Source organism: Mytilus galloprovincialis, chromosome 12 (genome assembly GCF_965363235.1).
Source record: "Mytilus galloprovincialis chromosome 12, xbMytGall1.hap1.1, whole genome shotgun sequence".
Taxonomy (NCBI): domain Eukaryota; kingdom Metazoa; phylum Mollusca; class Bivalvia; order Mytilida; family Mytilidae; genus Mytilus; species Mytilus galloprovincialis.
Window position 1 is genome coordinate 45,388,569 of NC_134849.1, and position 15,798 is coordinate 45,404,366.

Genomic DNA, 15,798 nt, shown 5'->3' on the forward strand with positions numbered 1-15,798 from the left:
AAAGGTATTGAAGAGTCAAGAAATATTGACCCCCCTTTTTTACACTGGTGTCAGTAATGGGACTATTAACTGATCAGAAGTGCAGTCATGGTCATTTAACTGTTTTATTTACTATCAGTCAATAAAATTTAAGGTATAAAACTTTCATTTGAGATAATAAATAAGATTTTTGTTAGTTTATGCAGTGTTTATATCAGGCTATGTTATCTGCCATACACATGGTAGGCCACAATGATATAAGGAGTAAAAATCAAATAATTGCATTAAGGGGGTTCGCGGGTCTAAATCATTGATATAGGAATTCTCTATATTTTTCTATAAATGAACTTTATCTTATAGTTAACAGAAAAATAAAATAAAAAAGTGGGGTCACCGTTCATTTGCGCTCACAATCTGCCTTCGAAAGAAGCATACATTTTTGTAAAGTTGGGTTTTTTCTGTTGAAGTAATAGGAGAAATAAAGGTAATATCGAAAAAAAAAGAAAGAAATTTATTACAGAAATCGCTCAAATTTTACAATAATTTAGTTTAAGTACAGCTTATATGGAAATTATATTAAAAAATATAGGTCACCGATGAGTTAAAAAAGATATTTCAATTTTAAAGCCAAAAAATGGCATTTTTCCACCAAAGGGAGATAATCTGGAACTTTTTCAATGATGTATACATTTCAAAAGTCATCTGGGGCCAACACGAATTGTTTGTTTTGAATGATTTTTGTACCATATGATAAGTAACAACTACAAAAGGTAATGAATAAAATTTGAAATGAAAAACAAATGTTTATTTTTTTCTGAAATTTTTATACTCTCGTGCCTCCTTAAATCTTCATGACAACAATTTTCTTTGGGTAGAAATCAACCTATGTTTTAATGTTTAACACCACAGAAACAACTTTCTGTGCATTTATAACGATTTATAACATTTTTTAAATGAAAGCATATTGTCAGGGTGGGAAAAGCTAAAAATAGCACAAATTTAGGTTTAAGGCTCTTAATTTGCAATATGTGACTTTTTGCTCCAAAAAAGATTATATGTGACTACTATTATTTCAAATGATCAGTTAAGACCAAAAAATCAATTGTTTTCTGAATTTTGGGTTTCACCGCATTTCTCTTAAAGGTGTCAGACCACCAATTAAAAATCCCTATCTGTTCAACCAAATTTTGCAATTTTCACAGCTTTCTAAATATTTTACCTTAAGTTTAACTTCATAGAAACCAGGTATCTCCTGAATTGTACATGTATCAGCTTTCTACATGCAAATTTTCACCATACCTTTAAAGCCTTCTAACAAAATAACTGACCTTTGTTGGTTTGTTTAAGTAAACAAGGACATCAAAAGCACTATTTTGTGTCAGAGTAGGGCTACTTTTACATACGTTCTAAATAGGAGGGAGTAATTGGTGGTCTGTTATAGTTTTAGAGATTATAAAACTGTGATAGTTTTAGAGATTATAAAACTATTATAGTTTTAGAGATTATAAACCTGTTATAGTTTTGGAGATTATAAAACTGTGATAGTTTTAGAGATTATAAAACGGTTATAGTTTTAGAGATTATAAAACTGTGATAGTTTTAGAGATTATAAATCTGTTATATTATTAAAGATTATAAAACTGTTATAGTTTTATGCTTTTGGTGGCAATTGTCGCAACTTTCCACTCATATTTTTTTATAACAGTGCTGTCTAACAACAAATATACAAAACTTTTATGTAGCATGAAAAATTGGAAACATTTTCCCTAAAGGGGGGGGGGGGTAGGATTTTCTAGAACAGCCCTGAATATTCATCTTGTATATACCAGTATTTACTGAGACTATCAAAGATCTAATTTCAAAACTAACTTTTCCAATCACATGAACACCGATTGACAAATGTGAAATGATTTTCATATTGCAGAGTTGTAAATAAATGCTTCAAATATAGAATTAACTTTATGATTTCCTGTTTAATACTAGGCTTATGCACAGAGTTGGATGTTAAAGTGCTAGCTGTAACAGTCCACAGGTAGAAACATCAAAATATAGCTACTCAGATACATTATTTTGACTCTTGAGCTAACTACCCGGTAGTCATTGGTCTTACTACTAATTATGCTTATGGCTGGTGGAAAAACTTCATATTCCATATTTGAATTCTTTGGATTTGTGTTGAATGCACCTGCCACATGCCAAATACAAACTCGCAACCTCAGTTTTGACAAGCTAGTAATACAGTAGTAAGACTACTTTAATAGATCACTTGACCAAGGAGGCCCTTTTAAAATTGAAGAAGTTTTAACTCCCCAAAAATGAATCATTTACTGTATATAATAATTTCATTTTTTTTATAGTCAGTGCATGTAGTACTGGAGATATTAAATGTGGTCCTGGTACATGTTATACAAAAAGTGGAAATGTATATTGTGACTGTCCTCCTGGATTCTTAGGCAATCGATGTCAAAGTGAGTACTATACTACAATTAATTACAATATAAAAATAAGGAGATATGGTTTGATTGCCAATGAGACAACTCTCAATGGAGACACTCTAACATAAGGACACTATATAGCATGAAGACAGGATGTACCATGGAGTCACTCTAACATAAGGACACTATATAGCATGAAGACAGGATGTACCATAAAGACACTAACATAATGACACTATGTAGCATGAAGACATGATATAAAATGTACCATGGTGACACACTAACATAAGGACACTATAACTAAGTTTATACACAATAAAGCACAAATATATGAAATCTTTCTTTTTTTATTATCAAACTTTGATCTTGCAGTGATTACTATGTAGTCTATTAGGGGCATTCACAAGAAAATGATTAGATACAAAAAGAAGGACATTGTCCTGAGACTCCTGAAAGGGAATCAATAAGTCAAGTATCATTTTTTATATTTGATACTTGCTTATACTGAGCTAAAGTTGAGTACTGTAAGTTCAGAAATTAATGCAAGGTTTTTATTATGGCCAAAATGCAACAGAGTTGTAAACGCAATAATTTAAACCCTCATTTTGAAATATTTTATATGAACTAAATATGATTTTTCTCAAAATCGTAAAAATTGAAGGACATTTACATGATTTAAGTTAAAATGGCAAAATCGCAATAATAAAAGCACGCAATAATTTCTGAATTTACAGTATTCAATGAAAAAAAGAAGATGTGATGATATGATTGCAATATGACAACTGTTCACAAGAGAACAAACAACACAGAAATTAACAATTATAGGTCACCATAAGACCTTCAACAATGAGCAAAAGATTTAAAATGATATAAATAGATACTACTGTTGAAAAAAACTATTTTTTAATTTAATTTAAATTTAGTCTATATATTTTCAGATGACGCATGCAGTTTGATAAATTGTAAAAATGGAACCTGCAAAGTTGATCCAACAACTAAACAAGCATACTGCGAATGTATTGGTAACTTCATTGGAAGAAACTGTGAAAGTAAGGAAATATACTAAAAACTAATTATATGATTATATAAGGTGATGTTGTATGATTGCCATAGAGACAATTGAAAATTAGCCCTCAACAATGAGTAAAACAGGAACTGTATAGTTAGCTATTTAAGGTTCTTATATATGATAGAATTTAATACAATTCAATGGATAAATAAATTTGTCAAAGAATAATTCTTAAATTTGAAATTCTTTTAATAAAAGGGACAAGTTAAACTTCTAACAAAATATTTTAGTTAAACTCAGATTTTAATTTGGCTTTGATGTTGAGTTTTATCAGCAATGACGCTTATATTTGGAAAAGGTAGAACTTAAGTTTCTAATTTCTAACCCTCTTAATCATTTTTCTGGTGTTAACAAATAGTCACTGGAATTACTATACCATAATTAATATATATCTCATTTAATACATGTACTTTTCAAGGAATCTGAATAGTTTGATGAAGCAAATAATGTATTCAACAGCTTTTAAAAATTAAAATTGCAAAGTCAAACCAGATCAAATAGTGTTGCCGATAAAACTATTTGCTCTAGTTGTATAGAAGGCTAAGAATTATTTAGACAAAGTTTAGAACGATAAAGCTATCTTTCTCTGGAATTAAGATTCAAATAAATAATTAAGACGTGATATTGTAAATAATTTTTATTGAATCATAGGTAAAAAGTGACTCATTGGTCCATAAATGGTCAGGTGTATTTTGTATGTCTGGTTTCTTTTTGTTCTCATATATACTGTAAATTCAGAAATTATTGTGTGCATTTATGATTGCGATATTGTAATTTTAGACTAAATTACGATTATTATTTTTAAGATTTTGAAAAAAATCAAGTTTAATTCATATGAAATATTTCAAAATGCAAGTATAAATTATTGCGTTTACAACTCTGTCTTATTTTTCACAATAATATAAACCTCCCAATAGTTTCTGAATTTACAGTACTAACTTACTTACTTACTGCATTTTTTACTGATTCCAGTCTCTCCATGTGATAATCCTGCCTCTATGTGTATCCATGGTGGTAACTGTACATTACTGGCAGATGGAAATATTACATGTAGCTGTCCTGATGGATACTCAGGTGCTATGTGTGAACGTAAGTACTAGGATTAGAAATTATGGATTCTTAGGTGATTGGTGTGAACATAAGTACTACAGTTAGAGATTATAAAACGGTTATAGTTTTAGAGATTATAAACCTGTTATCGTTTAGAGATTATAAAACTGTTATAGGTGTCAGACCACCAATTAAAAATCCCTACCACCAATTAAATATCCCTATCTGTTTAACCAAATTTTGCAATTTTCACAGCTTTCTAAATATTTTACCTTAAGTTTAACTTCATAGAAACCAGGTATATCCTGAATTGTACATGTATCAGCTTTCTACATGCCAATTTTCACCATACCTTTAAAGCCTTCTAACAAAATAACTGCCCTTGAACAGAGGTACTCCAAAAATAAACCCTGGTTTTCTGGAAACCTTAAACTAGTATACTATGGAGCGCATTAATCCTCAATTTTTAATGCAAACTCATAGACAAGTACATTTTGGCTCGAAATGGTCTAGATATATTTCTCTTTCACCGAAAGTTTCATTTCTGCAAATTTGTGCTACTGCTTTAAAGACTTTCCACAATTTTTACAATGTTTAGTAAAAAATCAAAGGTATTGAAGAGTCAAGAAATATTGACCCTCCTTTTTTACACTGGTGTCAGTAATGGGACTATTAACTGATCAGAAGTGCAGTCATGGTCATTTAACTGTTTTATTTACTATCAGTCAATAAAATTTAAGGTATAAAACTTTCATTTGAGATAATAAATAAGATTTTTGTTAGTTTATGCAGTGTTTATATCAGGCTATGTTATCTGCCATACACATGGTAGGCCACAAAGATATAAGGAGTAAAAATCAAATAATTGCATTAAATCTTCATGACAACAATTTTCTTTGGGTAGAAATCAACTTTTGTTTTAATGTTTAACACCACAGAAACAACTTTCTGTGCATTTATAACAATTTATAACATTTTTTATATGAAAGCATATTGTCAGGGTGGGAAAAGCTAAAAATAGCACAAATTTAGGTTTAAGGCTCTTAATTTGCAATATGTGACTTTTTGCTCCAAAAAAGATTATATGTGACTACTATTATTTCAAATGATCAGTTAAGACCAAAAAATCAATTGTTTTCTGAATTTTGGGTTTCACCGCATTTCTCTTAAAGGTGTCAGACCACCAATTAAAAATCCCTATCTGTTCAACCAAATTTTGCAATTTTCACAGCTTTTTAAATATTTTACCTTAAGTTTAACTTCATAGAAACCAGGTATATCCTGAATTGTACATGTATCAGCTTTCTACATGCCAATTTTCACCATACCTTTAAAGCCTTCTAACAAAATAACTGACCTTTGTTGGTTTGTTTAAGTAAACAAGGACATCAAAAGCACTATTTTGTGTCAGAGTAGGGCTACTTTTACATACGTTCTAAATGGGAAGGAGTAATTGGTGGTCTGTTATAGTTTTAGAGATTATAAAACTGTGATAGTTTTAGAGATTATAAAACTATTATAGTTTTAGAGATTATAAACCTGTTATAGTTTTGGAGATTATAAAACTGTGATAGTTTTAGAGATTATAAAACGGTTATAGTTTTAGAGATTATAAAACTGTGATAGTTTTAGAGATTATAAATCTGTTATATTATTAAAGATTATAAAACTGTTATAGTTTTATGCTTTTGGTGGCAATTGTCGCAACTTTCCACTCATATTTTTTTATAACAGTGCTGTCTAACAACAAATATAAAAACTTTTATGTAGCATGAAAAATTGGAAACATTTTCCCTAAAGGGGGGGGGGTAGGATTTTCTAGAACAGCCCTGAATATTTATCTTGTATATACCAGTATTTACTGAGACTATCAAAGATCTAATTTCAAAACTAACTTTTCCAATCACATGAACACCGATTGACAAATGTGAAATGATTTTCATATTGCAGAGTTGTGAATAAATGCTACAAATATAGAATTAACTTAATGATATCCTGTTTGATACTAGGCTTATGCACAAAGTTGGATGTTAAAGTGCTAGCTGTAACAGTCCACAGGTAGAAACATCAAAATATAGCTACTCAGATACATTATTTTGACTCTTGAGCTAACTACCCGGTAGTCATTGGTCTTACTACTAATTATGCGTATGGCTGGTGGAAAAACTTCATATTCCATATTTGAATTCTTTGGATTTGTGTTGAATGCACCTGCCACATTCCAAATACAAACTCGCAACCTCAGTTTTGACAAGCTAGTAATACAGCAGTAAGACTACTTTAATAGATCACTTGACCAAGGAGGCCCCTTTTAAAATTGAAGAAGTTTTAACTCCCCAAAAATGAATCATTTACTGTATATAATAATTTCATTTTTAGCTCACCTGTCCCGAAGGGACAAGTGAGCTTATGCCATCACTTGGCGTCCGTCGTCGTCCGTCGTCTGTCGTCGTCTGTCGTCGTCGTCTGTCGTCGTAAACTATTTCAAGAATCTTCTCCTCTGAAACTACTGGGCCAAATACTTTCAAACTTTAACTGAATGTTCCTTAGGGTATTTAATTTATAAATTGTATCCGAAGTTTTGATCTATCAACAAACATGGTCGCCATTGCTAAAAATAGAACATAGGGGTCAAATGCAGTTTTTGGCTTATAACTCAAAAACCAAAGCATTTAGAGCAAATCTGACATGGGGTAGTATTGTTTATCAGGTCAAGATCTATCTGCCCTGAAATTTTCAGATGAATCAGACAACCCGTTGTTGGGTTGCTGCCCCTGAATTGGTAATTTTAAGGAAATTTTGCTGTTTTTGGTTATTATCTTGAATATTATTATAGATAGAGATAAACTGTAAACAGGAATAATGTTCAACAAAGTAAGATTTACAAATAAGTCAACATGACGGAAATGGTCAGTTGACCCTTTAGGAGTTATTGCCCTTTATAGTCAATTTTTAACCATTTTTCGTAAATCTTAGTAATCTTTTACAAAAATCTTCTCCTCTGAAACTACTGGGCCAAATACTTCCAAACTTTAATTGAATGTTCCTTAGGGTATCTAGTTTGTAAATTGTATCCGAAGTTATGATCTATCAACAAACATGGTCGCCATTGCTGAAAATAGAACATAGGGGTCAAATGCAGTTTTTGGCTTATAACTCAAAAACCAAAGCATTTAGAGCAAATCTGACGTTGGGTAATATTGTTTATCAGGTCAATTTCTATCTGCCCTGAAATTTTCAGATGAATCAGACAACCTGTTGTTGGGTTGCTGCCCCTGAATTGGTAATTTTAAGGACATTTTGCTGTTTTTGGTTATTATCTTGAATATTATTATAGATAGAGATTAACTGTAAACAGCAATAATGTTCAGCAAAGTAAGATTTACAAATAAGTCAACTTGACGGAAATGGTCAGTTGACCCCTTTAGGATTTATTGCCCTTTATAGTCAATTTTTAACCATTTTTCGTAAATCTTAGTAATCTTTTACAAAAATCTTCTCCTCTGAAACTACAGGGCCAAATCCTTCCAAACTTTAACTGAATGTTCCTTAGGGTATCTAGTTTGTAAATTGTATCTGACATGTGATCTATTTACAAACATGGTCGCCATTGCTAAAAATAGAACATAGGGGTCAAATGCAGTTTTTGGCTTATAACTCAAAAACCAAAGCATTTAGAGCAAATCTGACATGGTATAATATTGTTTATCAGGTTAAGATCTATCTGCCCTGAAATTTTCAGATGAATCAGAAAACCTGTTGTTGGGTTGCTGCCCCTGAATTGATAATTTTAAGGAAATTTTACTGTTTTTGTTTATTATCTTGAATATAATTATAGATAGAAATAAACTGTAAACAGCAATAATGTTCAGCAAAGTAAGATCTTCAATTAAGTCAATTTGACCAAAATTGTCAATGGACCCCTTAAGGAGTTATTGCCCTTTAAAGACTTTTTTCACAATTTGTTCATCATGTTGACTTACTTTAAAAAATCTTCTCCTTTGAAACTGCTGTATCAATTTCAGCCAAACTTAGGCTAAATGAGTTTCAGAGTATCTAGTATAAATTTTATATTTTATTTCCTTGTATGTCAAGAAACATAGCTCCTATAGCTAAAATAGAACATAGGAGAAAATGATTATTTTTTTTGGCTTATGAAGAAAATAGGACGATTTAAAAAACATTTAAATAAATTGAAAAGCCAAAATAATCATTGATGAGAGATTTAACCAAAAGAATTAAGGTGAGCGATTCAGGCTCTTGAGAGCCTCTTGTTTTTATAGTCAGTGCATGTAGTACTGGAGATATTAAATGTGGTTCTGGTACATGTTATACAAAAAGTGGAAATGTATATTGTGACTGTCCTCCTGGATTCTTAGGCAATCGATGTCAAAGTGAGTACTATACTACAATTAATTACAAAATATAAAAACTAACAAAAAGTGTTTAGTATATAACTTCTGACCAATCAGAGAAGAGTTTCTTACAATAGAATATCTGAAATGAGGGGAATGCACATATGTTACTCTGCGTGGGCTGTATAGCCAGTCAGAGTTAAAAAAAAAGGAACTGTATGGTTAGCTTTATAAGGTTCTTATATGATAGAATTTTAAACAATTCAATGGATCAATAATTTTTCAATGAACATGGAACAATTCTAAAATTTGAAATTCGTTTAAGAAAGGGACAAGTCAAACTTGTAACGAAATATTTTGATTAAACTCAAATCTTAATTTGGCTTTAATTTTGAGTTTTATCAGCAATGATGCTTATATTTGGCAAAGGTAGAATTTAAATGCTGGAGCCAAATCAATCATAGAATTTCACTAAATTGCATATTATCTTTTTTTAGTAGAATGAGTCTTTTTTGTCTTTGATTATGAATTTAAATAAAAAAAACATCTTTCATGTTTAATTGCATAAAAAGATTTAAAATGATATCAATAGATACTACTGTTGAAAAAAACTATTTTTTAATTTAATTTAAATTTAGTCTATATATTTTCAGATGACGCATGCAGTTTGATAAATTGTAAAAATGGAACCTGCAAAGTTGATCCAACAACTAAACAAGCATACTGCGAATGTATTGGTAACTTCATTGGAAGAAACTGTGAAAGTAAGGAAATATACTAAAAACTAATTATATGATTATATAAGGAGATGTTGTATGATTGCCATAGAGACAATTGAAAATTAGCCCTCAACAATGAGTAAAACAGTAACTGTATAGTTAGCTATTTAAGGTTCTTATATATGATAGAATTTAATACAATTCAATGGATAAATAAATTTGTCAAAGAATAATTCTTAAATTTGAAATTCTTTTAATAAAAGGGACAAGTTAAACTTCTAACGAAATATTTTAGTTAAACTCAGATTTTAATTTGACTTTGATGTTGAGTTTTATCAGCATTGACGCTTATATTTGGAAAAGGTAGAACTTAAGTTTCTAATTTCTAACCCTCTTAATCATTTTTCTGGTGTTAACAAATAGTCACTGGAATTACTATACCATAATTAATATATATCTCATTTAATACATGTACTTTTCAAGGAATCTGAATAGTTTGGTCGAAGCAAATAATGTATTCAACAGCTTTTAAAAATTAAAATTGCAAAGTCAAACCAGATCAAATAGTGTTGCCGATAAAACTATTTGCTCTAGTTGTATAGAAGGCTAAGAATTATTTAGACAAAGTTTAGAACGATAAAGCTATCTTTCTCTGGAATTAAGATTCAAATAAATAATTAAGACGTGATATTGTAAATAATTTATATTGAATCATAGGTAAAAAGTGACTCATTGGTCCATAAATGGTCAGGTGTATTTTGTATGTCTGGTTTCTTTTTGTTCTCATATATACTGTAAATTCAGAAATTATTGTGTGCATTTATGATTGCGATTTTGTAATTTTAGACTAAATTACGATTATTATTTTTGAGATTTTGAAAAAAATCAAGTTTAATTCATATGAAATATTACAAAATGCAAGTATAAATTATTGCGTTTACAACTCTGTCTTATTTTTCACAATAATAAAAACCTCCCAATAGTTTCTGAATTTACAGTACTAACTTACTTACTTACTGCATTTTTTACTGATTCCAGTCTCTCCATGTGATAATCCTGCCTCTATGTGTATCCATGGTGGTAACTGTACATTACTGGCAGATGGAAATATTACATGTAGCTGTCCTGATGGATACTCAGGTGCTATGTGTGAACGTAAGTACTAGGATTAGAAATTATGGATTCTTAGGTGATTGGTGTGAACATAAGTACTACAGTTAGAGATTATAAAACGGTTATAGTTTTAGAGATTATAAACCTATTATCGTTTAGAGATTATAAAACTGTTATAGGTGTCAGACTATCAATTAAAAATCCCTATCTGTTCAACCAAATTTTGCAATTTTCACAGCTTTCTAAATATTTTACCTTAAGTTTAACTTCATAGAAACGAGGTATATCCTGAATTGTACATGTATCAGCTTTCTACATGTCAATTTTCACCATACCTTTAAAGCCTTCTAACAAAATAACTGCCCTTGAACAGAGGTACTCCAAAAATAAACCCTGGTTTTCTGGAAATCTTAAACTAGTATACTATGGAGCGCATTAATCCTCAATTTTTAATGCAAACTCATAGACAAGTACATTTTGGCTCGAAATGGTCTAGATATATTTCTCTTTCACCAAAAGTTTCATTTCTGCAAATTTGTTTGTTAGTTTAAGTAAACAAGGACATCAAAAGCACTAGTTTGTGTCAGAGTAGGGCTACTTTTACATACGTTCTAAATGGGAGGGAGTAATTGGTGGTCTGACACCTAAAGAGCAAAAAAAGTTGATCAGAAATCATTTGTTTTGTTTTTTCCTAATCCTTGATCAATTTGTAGTTGAAAAAATCCTTTCTGAGCATAATACGACTCATATTACAATTTCACAGCTCAATTTAAACTGACTGTAATGTAAGCCTTTGATAGAAAATACTTGAAAATCTCATTTTGGACTAGAGGAACATAAACTTTCAATATCAAGATCAGTTTTTGTTGATTTTTCCTTGTTTGTTCTACTGCTTTAAAGACTTTCCACAATTTTTACAATGTTTAGTAAAAAATCAAAGGTATTGAAGAGTCAAGAAATATTGACCCCCCTTTTTTACACTGGTGTCAGTAATGGGACTATTAACTGATCAGAAGTGCAGTCATGGTCATTTAACTGTTTTATTTACTATCAGTCAATAAAATTTAAGGTATAAAACTTTCATTTGAGATAATAAATAAGATTTTTGTTAGTTTATGCAGTGTTTATATCAGGCTATGTTATCTGCTATACACATGGTAGGCCACAATGATATAAGGAGTAAAAATCAAATAATTGCATTAAAGGGGTTCGCGGGTCTAAATCATTGATATAGGAATTCTCTATATTTTTCTATAAATGAACTTTATCTTATAGTTAACAGAAAAATAAAATAAAAAAGTGGGGTCACCGTTCATTTGCGCTCACAATCTGCTTTCGAAAGAAGCATACATTTTTGTAAAGTTGGGTTTTTTCTGTTGAAGTAATAGGAGAAATAAAGGTAATATCGAAAAAAAAAGAAAGAAATTTATTACAGAAATCGCTCAAATTTTACAATAATTTAGTTTAAGTACAGCTTATATGGAAATTATATTGAAAAATATAGGTCACCGATGAGTTAAAAAAAGATATTTCAATTTTAAAGCCAAAAAATGGCAATTTTCCACCAAAGGGAGATAATTTGGAACTTTTTCAATGATGTATACATTTCAAAAGTCATCTGGGGCCAACACGAATTGTTTGTTTTGAATGATTTTTGTACCATATGATAAGTAACAACTACAAAAGGTAATGAATAAAATTTGAAATGAAAAACAAATGTTTATTTTTTTTCTGAAATTTTTATACCCTCGTGCCTCCTTAAATCTTCATGACAACAATTTTCTTTGGGTAGAAATCAACCTATGTTTTAATGTTTAACACCACAGAAACAACTTTCTGTGCATTTATAACGATTTATAACATTTTTTAAATGAAAGCATATTGTCAGGGTGGGAAAAGCTAAAAATAGCACAAATTTAGGTTTAAGGCTCTTAATTTGCAATATGTGACTTTTTGCTCCAAAAAAGATTATATGTGACTACTATTATTTCAAATGATCAGTTAAGACCAAAAAATCAATTGTTTTCTGAATTTTGGGTTTCACCGCATTTCTCTTAAAGGTGTCAGACCACCAATTAAAAATCCCTATCTGTTCAACCAAATTTTGCAATTTTCACAGCTTTCTAAATATTTTACCTTAAGTTTAACTTCATAGAAACCAGGTATCTCCTGAATTGTACATGTATCAGCTTTCTACATGCCAATTTTCACCATACCTTTAAAGCCTTCTAACAAAATAACTGACCTTTGTTGGTTTGTTTAAGTAAACAAGGACAACAAAAGCACTATTTTGTGTCAGAGTAGGGCTACTTTTACATACGTTCTAAATAGGAGGGAGTAATTGGTGGTCTGTTATAGTTTTAGAGATTATAAAACTGTGATAGTTTTAGAGATTATAAAACTATTATAGTTTTAGAGATTATAAACCTGTTATAGTTTTGGAGATTATAAAACTGTGATAGTTTTAGAGATTATAAAACGGTTATAGTTTTAGAGATTATAAAACTGTGATAGTTTTAGAGATTATAAAACTATTATAGTTTTAGAGATTATAAACCTGTTATAGTTTTGGAGATTATAAAACTGTGATAGTTTTAGAGATTATAAAACGGTTATAGTTTTAGAGATTATAAAACTGTGATAGTTTTAGAGATTATAAATCTGTTATATTATTAAAGATTATAAAACTGTTATAGTTTTATGCTTTTGGTGGCAATTGTCGCAACTTTCCACTCATATTTTTTTATAACAGTGCTGTCTAACAACAAATATACAAAACTTTTATGTAGCATGAAAAATTGGAAACATTTTCCCTAAAGGGGGGGGGGGTAGGATTTTCTAGAACAGCCCTGAATATTCATCTTGTATATACCAGTATTTACTGAGACTATCAAAGATCTAATTTCAAAACTAACTTTTCCAATCACATGAACACCGATTGACAAATGTGAAATGATTTTCATATTGCAGAGTTGTAAATAAATGCTACAAATATAGAATTAACTTTATGATATCCTGTTTGATACTAGGCTTATGCACAGAGTTGGATGTTAAAGTGCTAGCTGTAACAGTCCACAGGTAGAAACATCAAAATATAGCTACTCAGATACATTATTTTGACTCTTGAGCTAACTACCCGGTAGTCATTGGTCTTACTACTAATTATGCTTATGGCTGGTGGAAAAACTTCATATTCCATATTTGAATTCTTTGGATTTGTGTTGAATGCACCTGCTACATGCCAAATACAAACTCGCAACCTCAGTTTTGACAAGCTAGTAATACAGTAGTAAGACTACTTTAATAGATCACTTGACCAAGGAGGCCCTTTTAAAAGTGAAGAAGTTTTAACTCCCCAAAAATGAATCATTTACTGTATATTATAATTTCATTTTTTTTATAGTCAGTGCATGTAGTACTGGAGATATTAAATGTGGTCCTGGTACATGTTATACAAAAAGTGGAAATGTATATTGTGACTGTCCTCCTGGATTCTTAGGCAATCGATGTCAAAGTGAGTACTATACTACAATTAATTACAATATAAAAATAAGGAGATATGGTTTGATTGCCAATGAGACAACTCTCAATGGAGACACTCTAACATAAGGACACTATATAGCATGAAGACAGGATGTACCATGGAGTCACTCTAACATAAGGACACTATATAGCATGAAGACAGGATGTACCATGAAGACACTAACATAATGACACTATGTAGCATGAAGACATGATATAAAATGTACCATGGTGACACACTAACATAAGGACACTATAACTAAGTTTATACACAATAAAGCACAAATATATGAAATCTTTCTTTTTTTATTATCAAACTTTGATCTTGCAGTGATTACTATGTAGTCTATTAGGGGCATTCACAAGAAAATGATTAGATGCAAAAAGAAGGACATTGTCCTGAGACTCCTGAAAGGGAATCAATAAGTCAAGTATCATTTTTTATATTTGATACTTGTTTATACAGAGCTAAAGTTGAGTACTGTAAGTTCAGAAATTAATGCAAGATTTTTATTATGTCCAAAATGCAACAGAGTTGTAAACGCAATAATTTAAACCCTCATTTTGAAATATTTTATATGAACTAAATATGATTTTTCTCAAAATCGTAAAAATTGAAGGACATTTACTTGATTTAAGTTAAAATGGCAAAATCGCAATAATAAAAGCACGCAATAATTTCTGAATTTACAGTATTCAATGAAAAAAAGAAGATGTGATGATATGATTGCAATATGACAACTGTTCACAAGAGAACAAACAACACAGAAATTAACAATTATAGGTCACCATAAGACCTTCAACAATGAGCAAAAGATTTAAAATGATATAAATAGATACTACTGTTGAAAAAAACTATTTTTTAATTTAATTTAAATTTAGTCTATATATTTTCAGATGACGCATGCAGTTTGATAAATTGTAAAAATGGAACCTGCAAAGTTGATCCAACAACTAAACAAGCATACTGCGAATGTATTGGTAACTTCATTGGAAGAAACTGTGAAAGTAAGGAAATATACTAAAAACTAATTATATGATTATATAAGGTGATGTTGTATGATTGCCATAGAGACAATTGAAAATTAGCCCTCAACAATGAGTAAAACAGGAACTGTATAGTTAGCTATTTAAGGTTCTTATATATGATAGAATTTAATACAATTCAATGGATAAATAAATTTGTCAAAGAATAATTCTTAAATTTGAAATTCTTTTAATAAAAGGGACAAGTTAAACTTCTAACGAAATATTTTAGTTAAACTCAGATTTTAATTTGGCTTTGATGTTGAGTTTTATCAGCAATGACGCTTATATTTGGAAAAGGTAGAACTTAAGTTTCTAATTTCTAACCCTCTTAATCATTTTTCTGGTGTTAACAAATAGTCACTGGAATTACTATACCATAATTAATATATATCTCATTTAATACATGTACTTTTCAAGGAATCTGAATAGTTTGATCGAAGCAAATAATGTATTCAACAGCTTTTAAAAATTAAAATTGCAAAGTCAAACCAGATCAAATAGTCTTGCCGATAAAACTATTTGCTCTA

At 30.0% G+C, this 15,798-nt stretch overlaps 1 protein-coding gene across 1 annotated transcript in view; it reads left to right on the forward strand.

Moving 5' to 3' along the window:
* Positions 1-1,885: 1,885 nt before the first annotated feature.
* The window catches only part of LOC143053682 (uncharacterized), a 30,557-nt gene continuing 16,644 nt past the window's right edge, over positions 1,886-15,798 (forward strand). The window contains exons 1-9 of the mRNA XM_076226470.1: positions 1,886-1,907; positions 2,337-2,447; positions 3,353-3,463; positions 4,456-4,572; positions 8,817-8,927; positions 9,542-9,652; positions 10,646-10,762; positions 14,124-14,234; positions 15,140-15,250. Of these exons, the coding sequence (XP_076082585.1) occupies positions 1,886-1,907; positions 2,337-2,447; positions 3,353-3,463; positions 4,456-4,572; positions 8,817-8,927; positions 9,542-9,652; positions 10,646-10,762; positions 14,124-14,234; positions 15,140-15,250 (922 nt within the window). The remainder of the gene's footprint in view (positions 1,908-2,336; positions 2,448-3,352; positions 3,464-4,455; positions 4,573-8,816; positions 8,928-9,541; positions 9,653-10,645; positions 10,763-14,123; positions 14,235-15,139; positions 15,251-15,798) is intronic.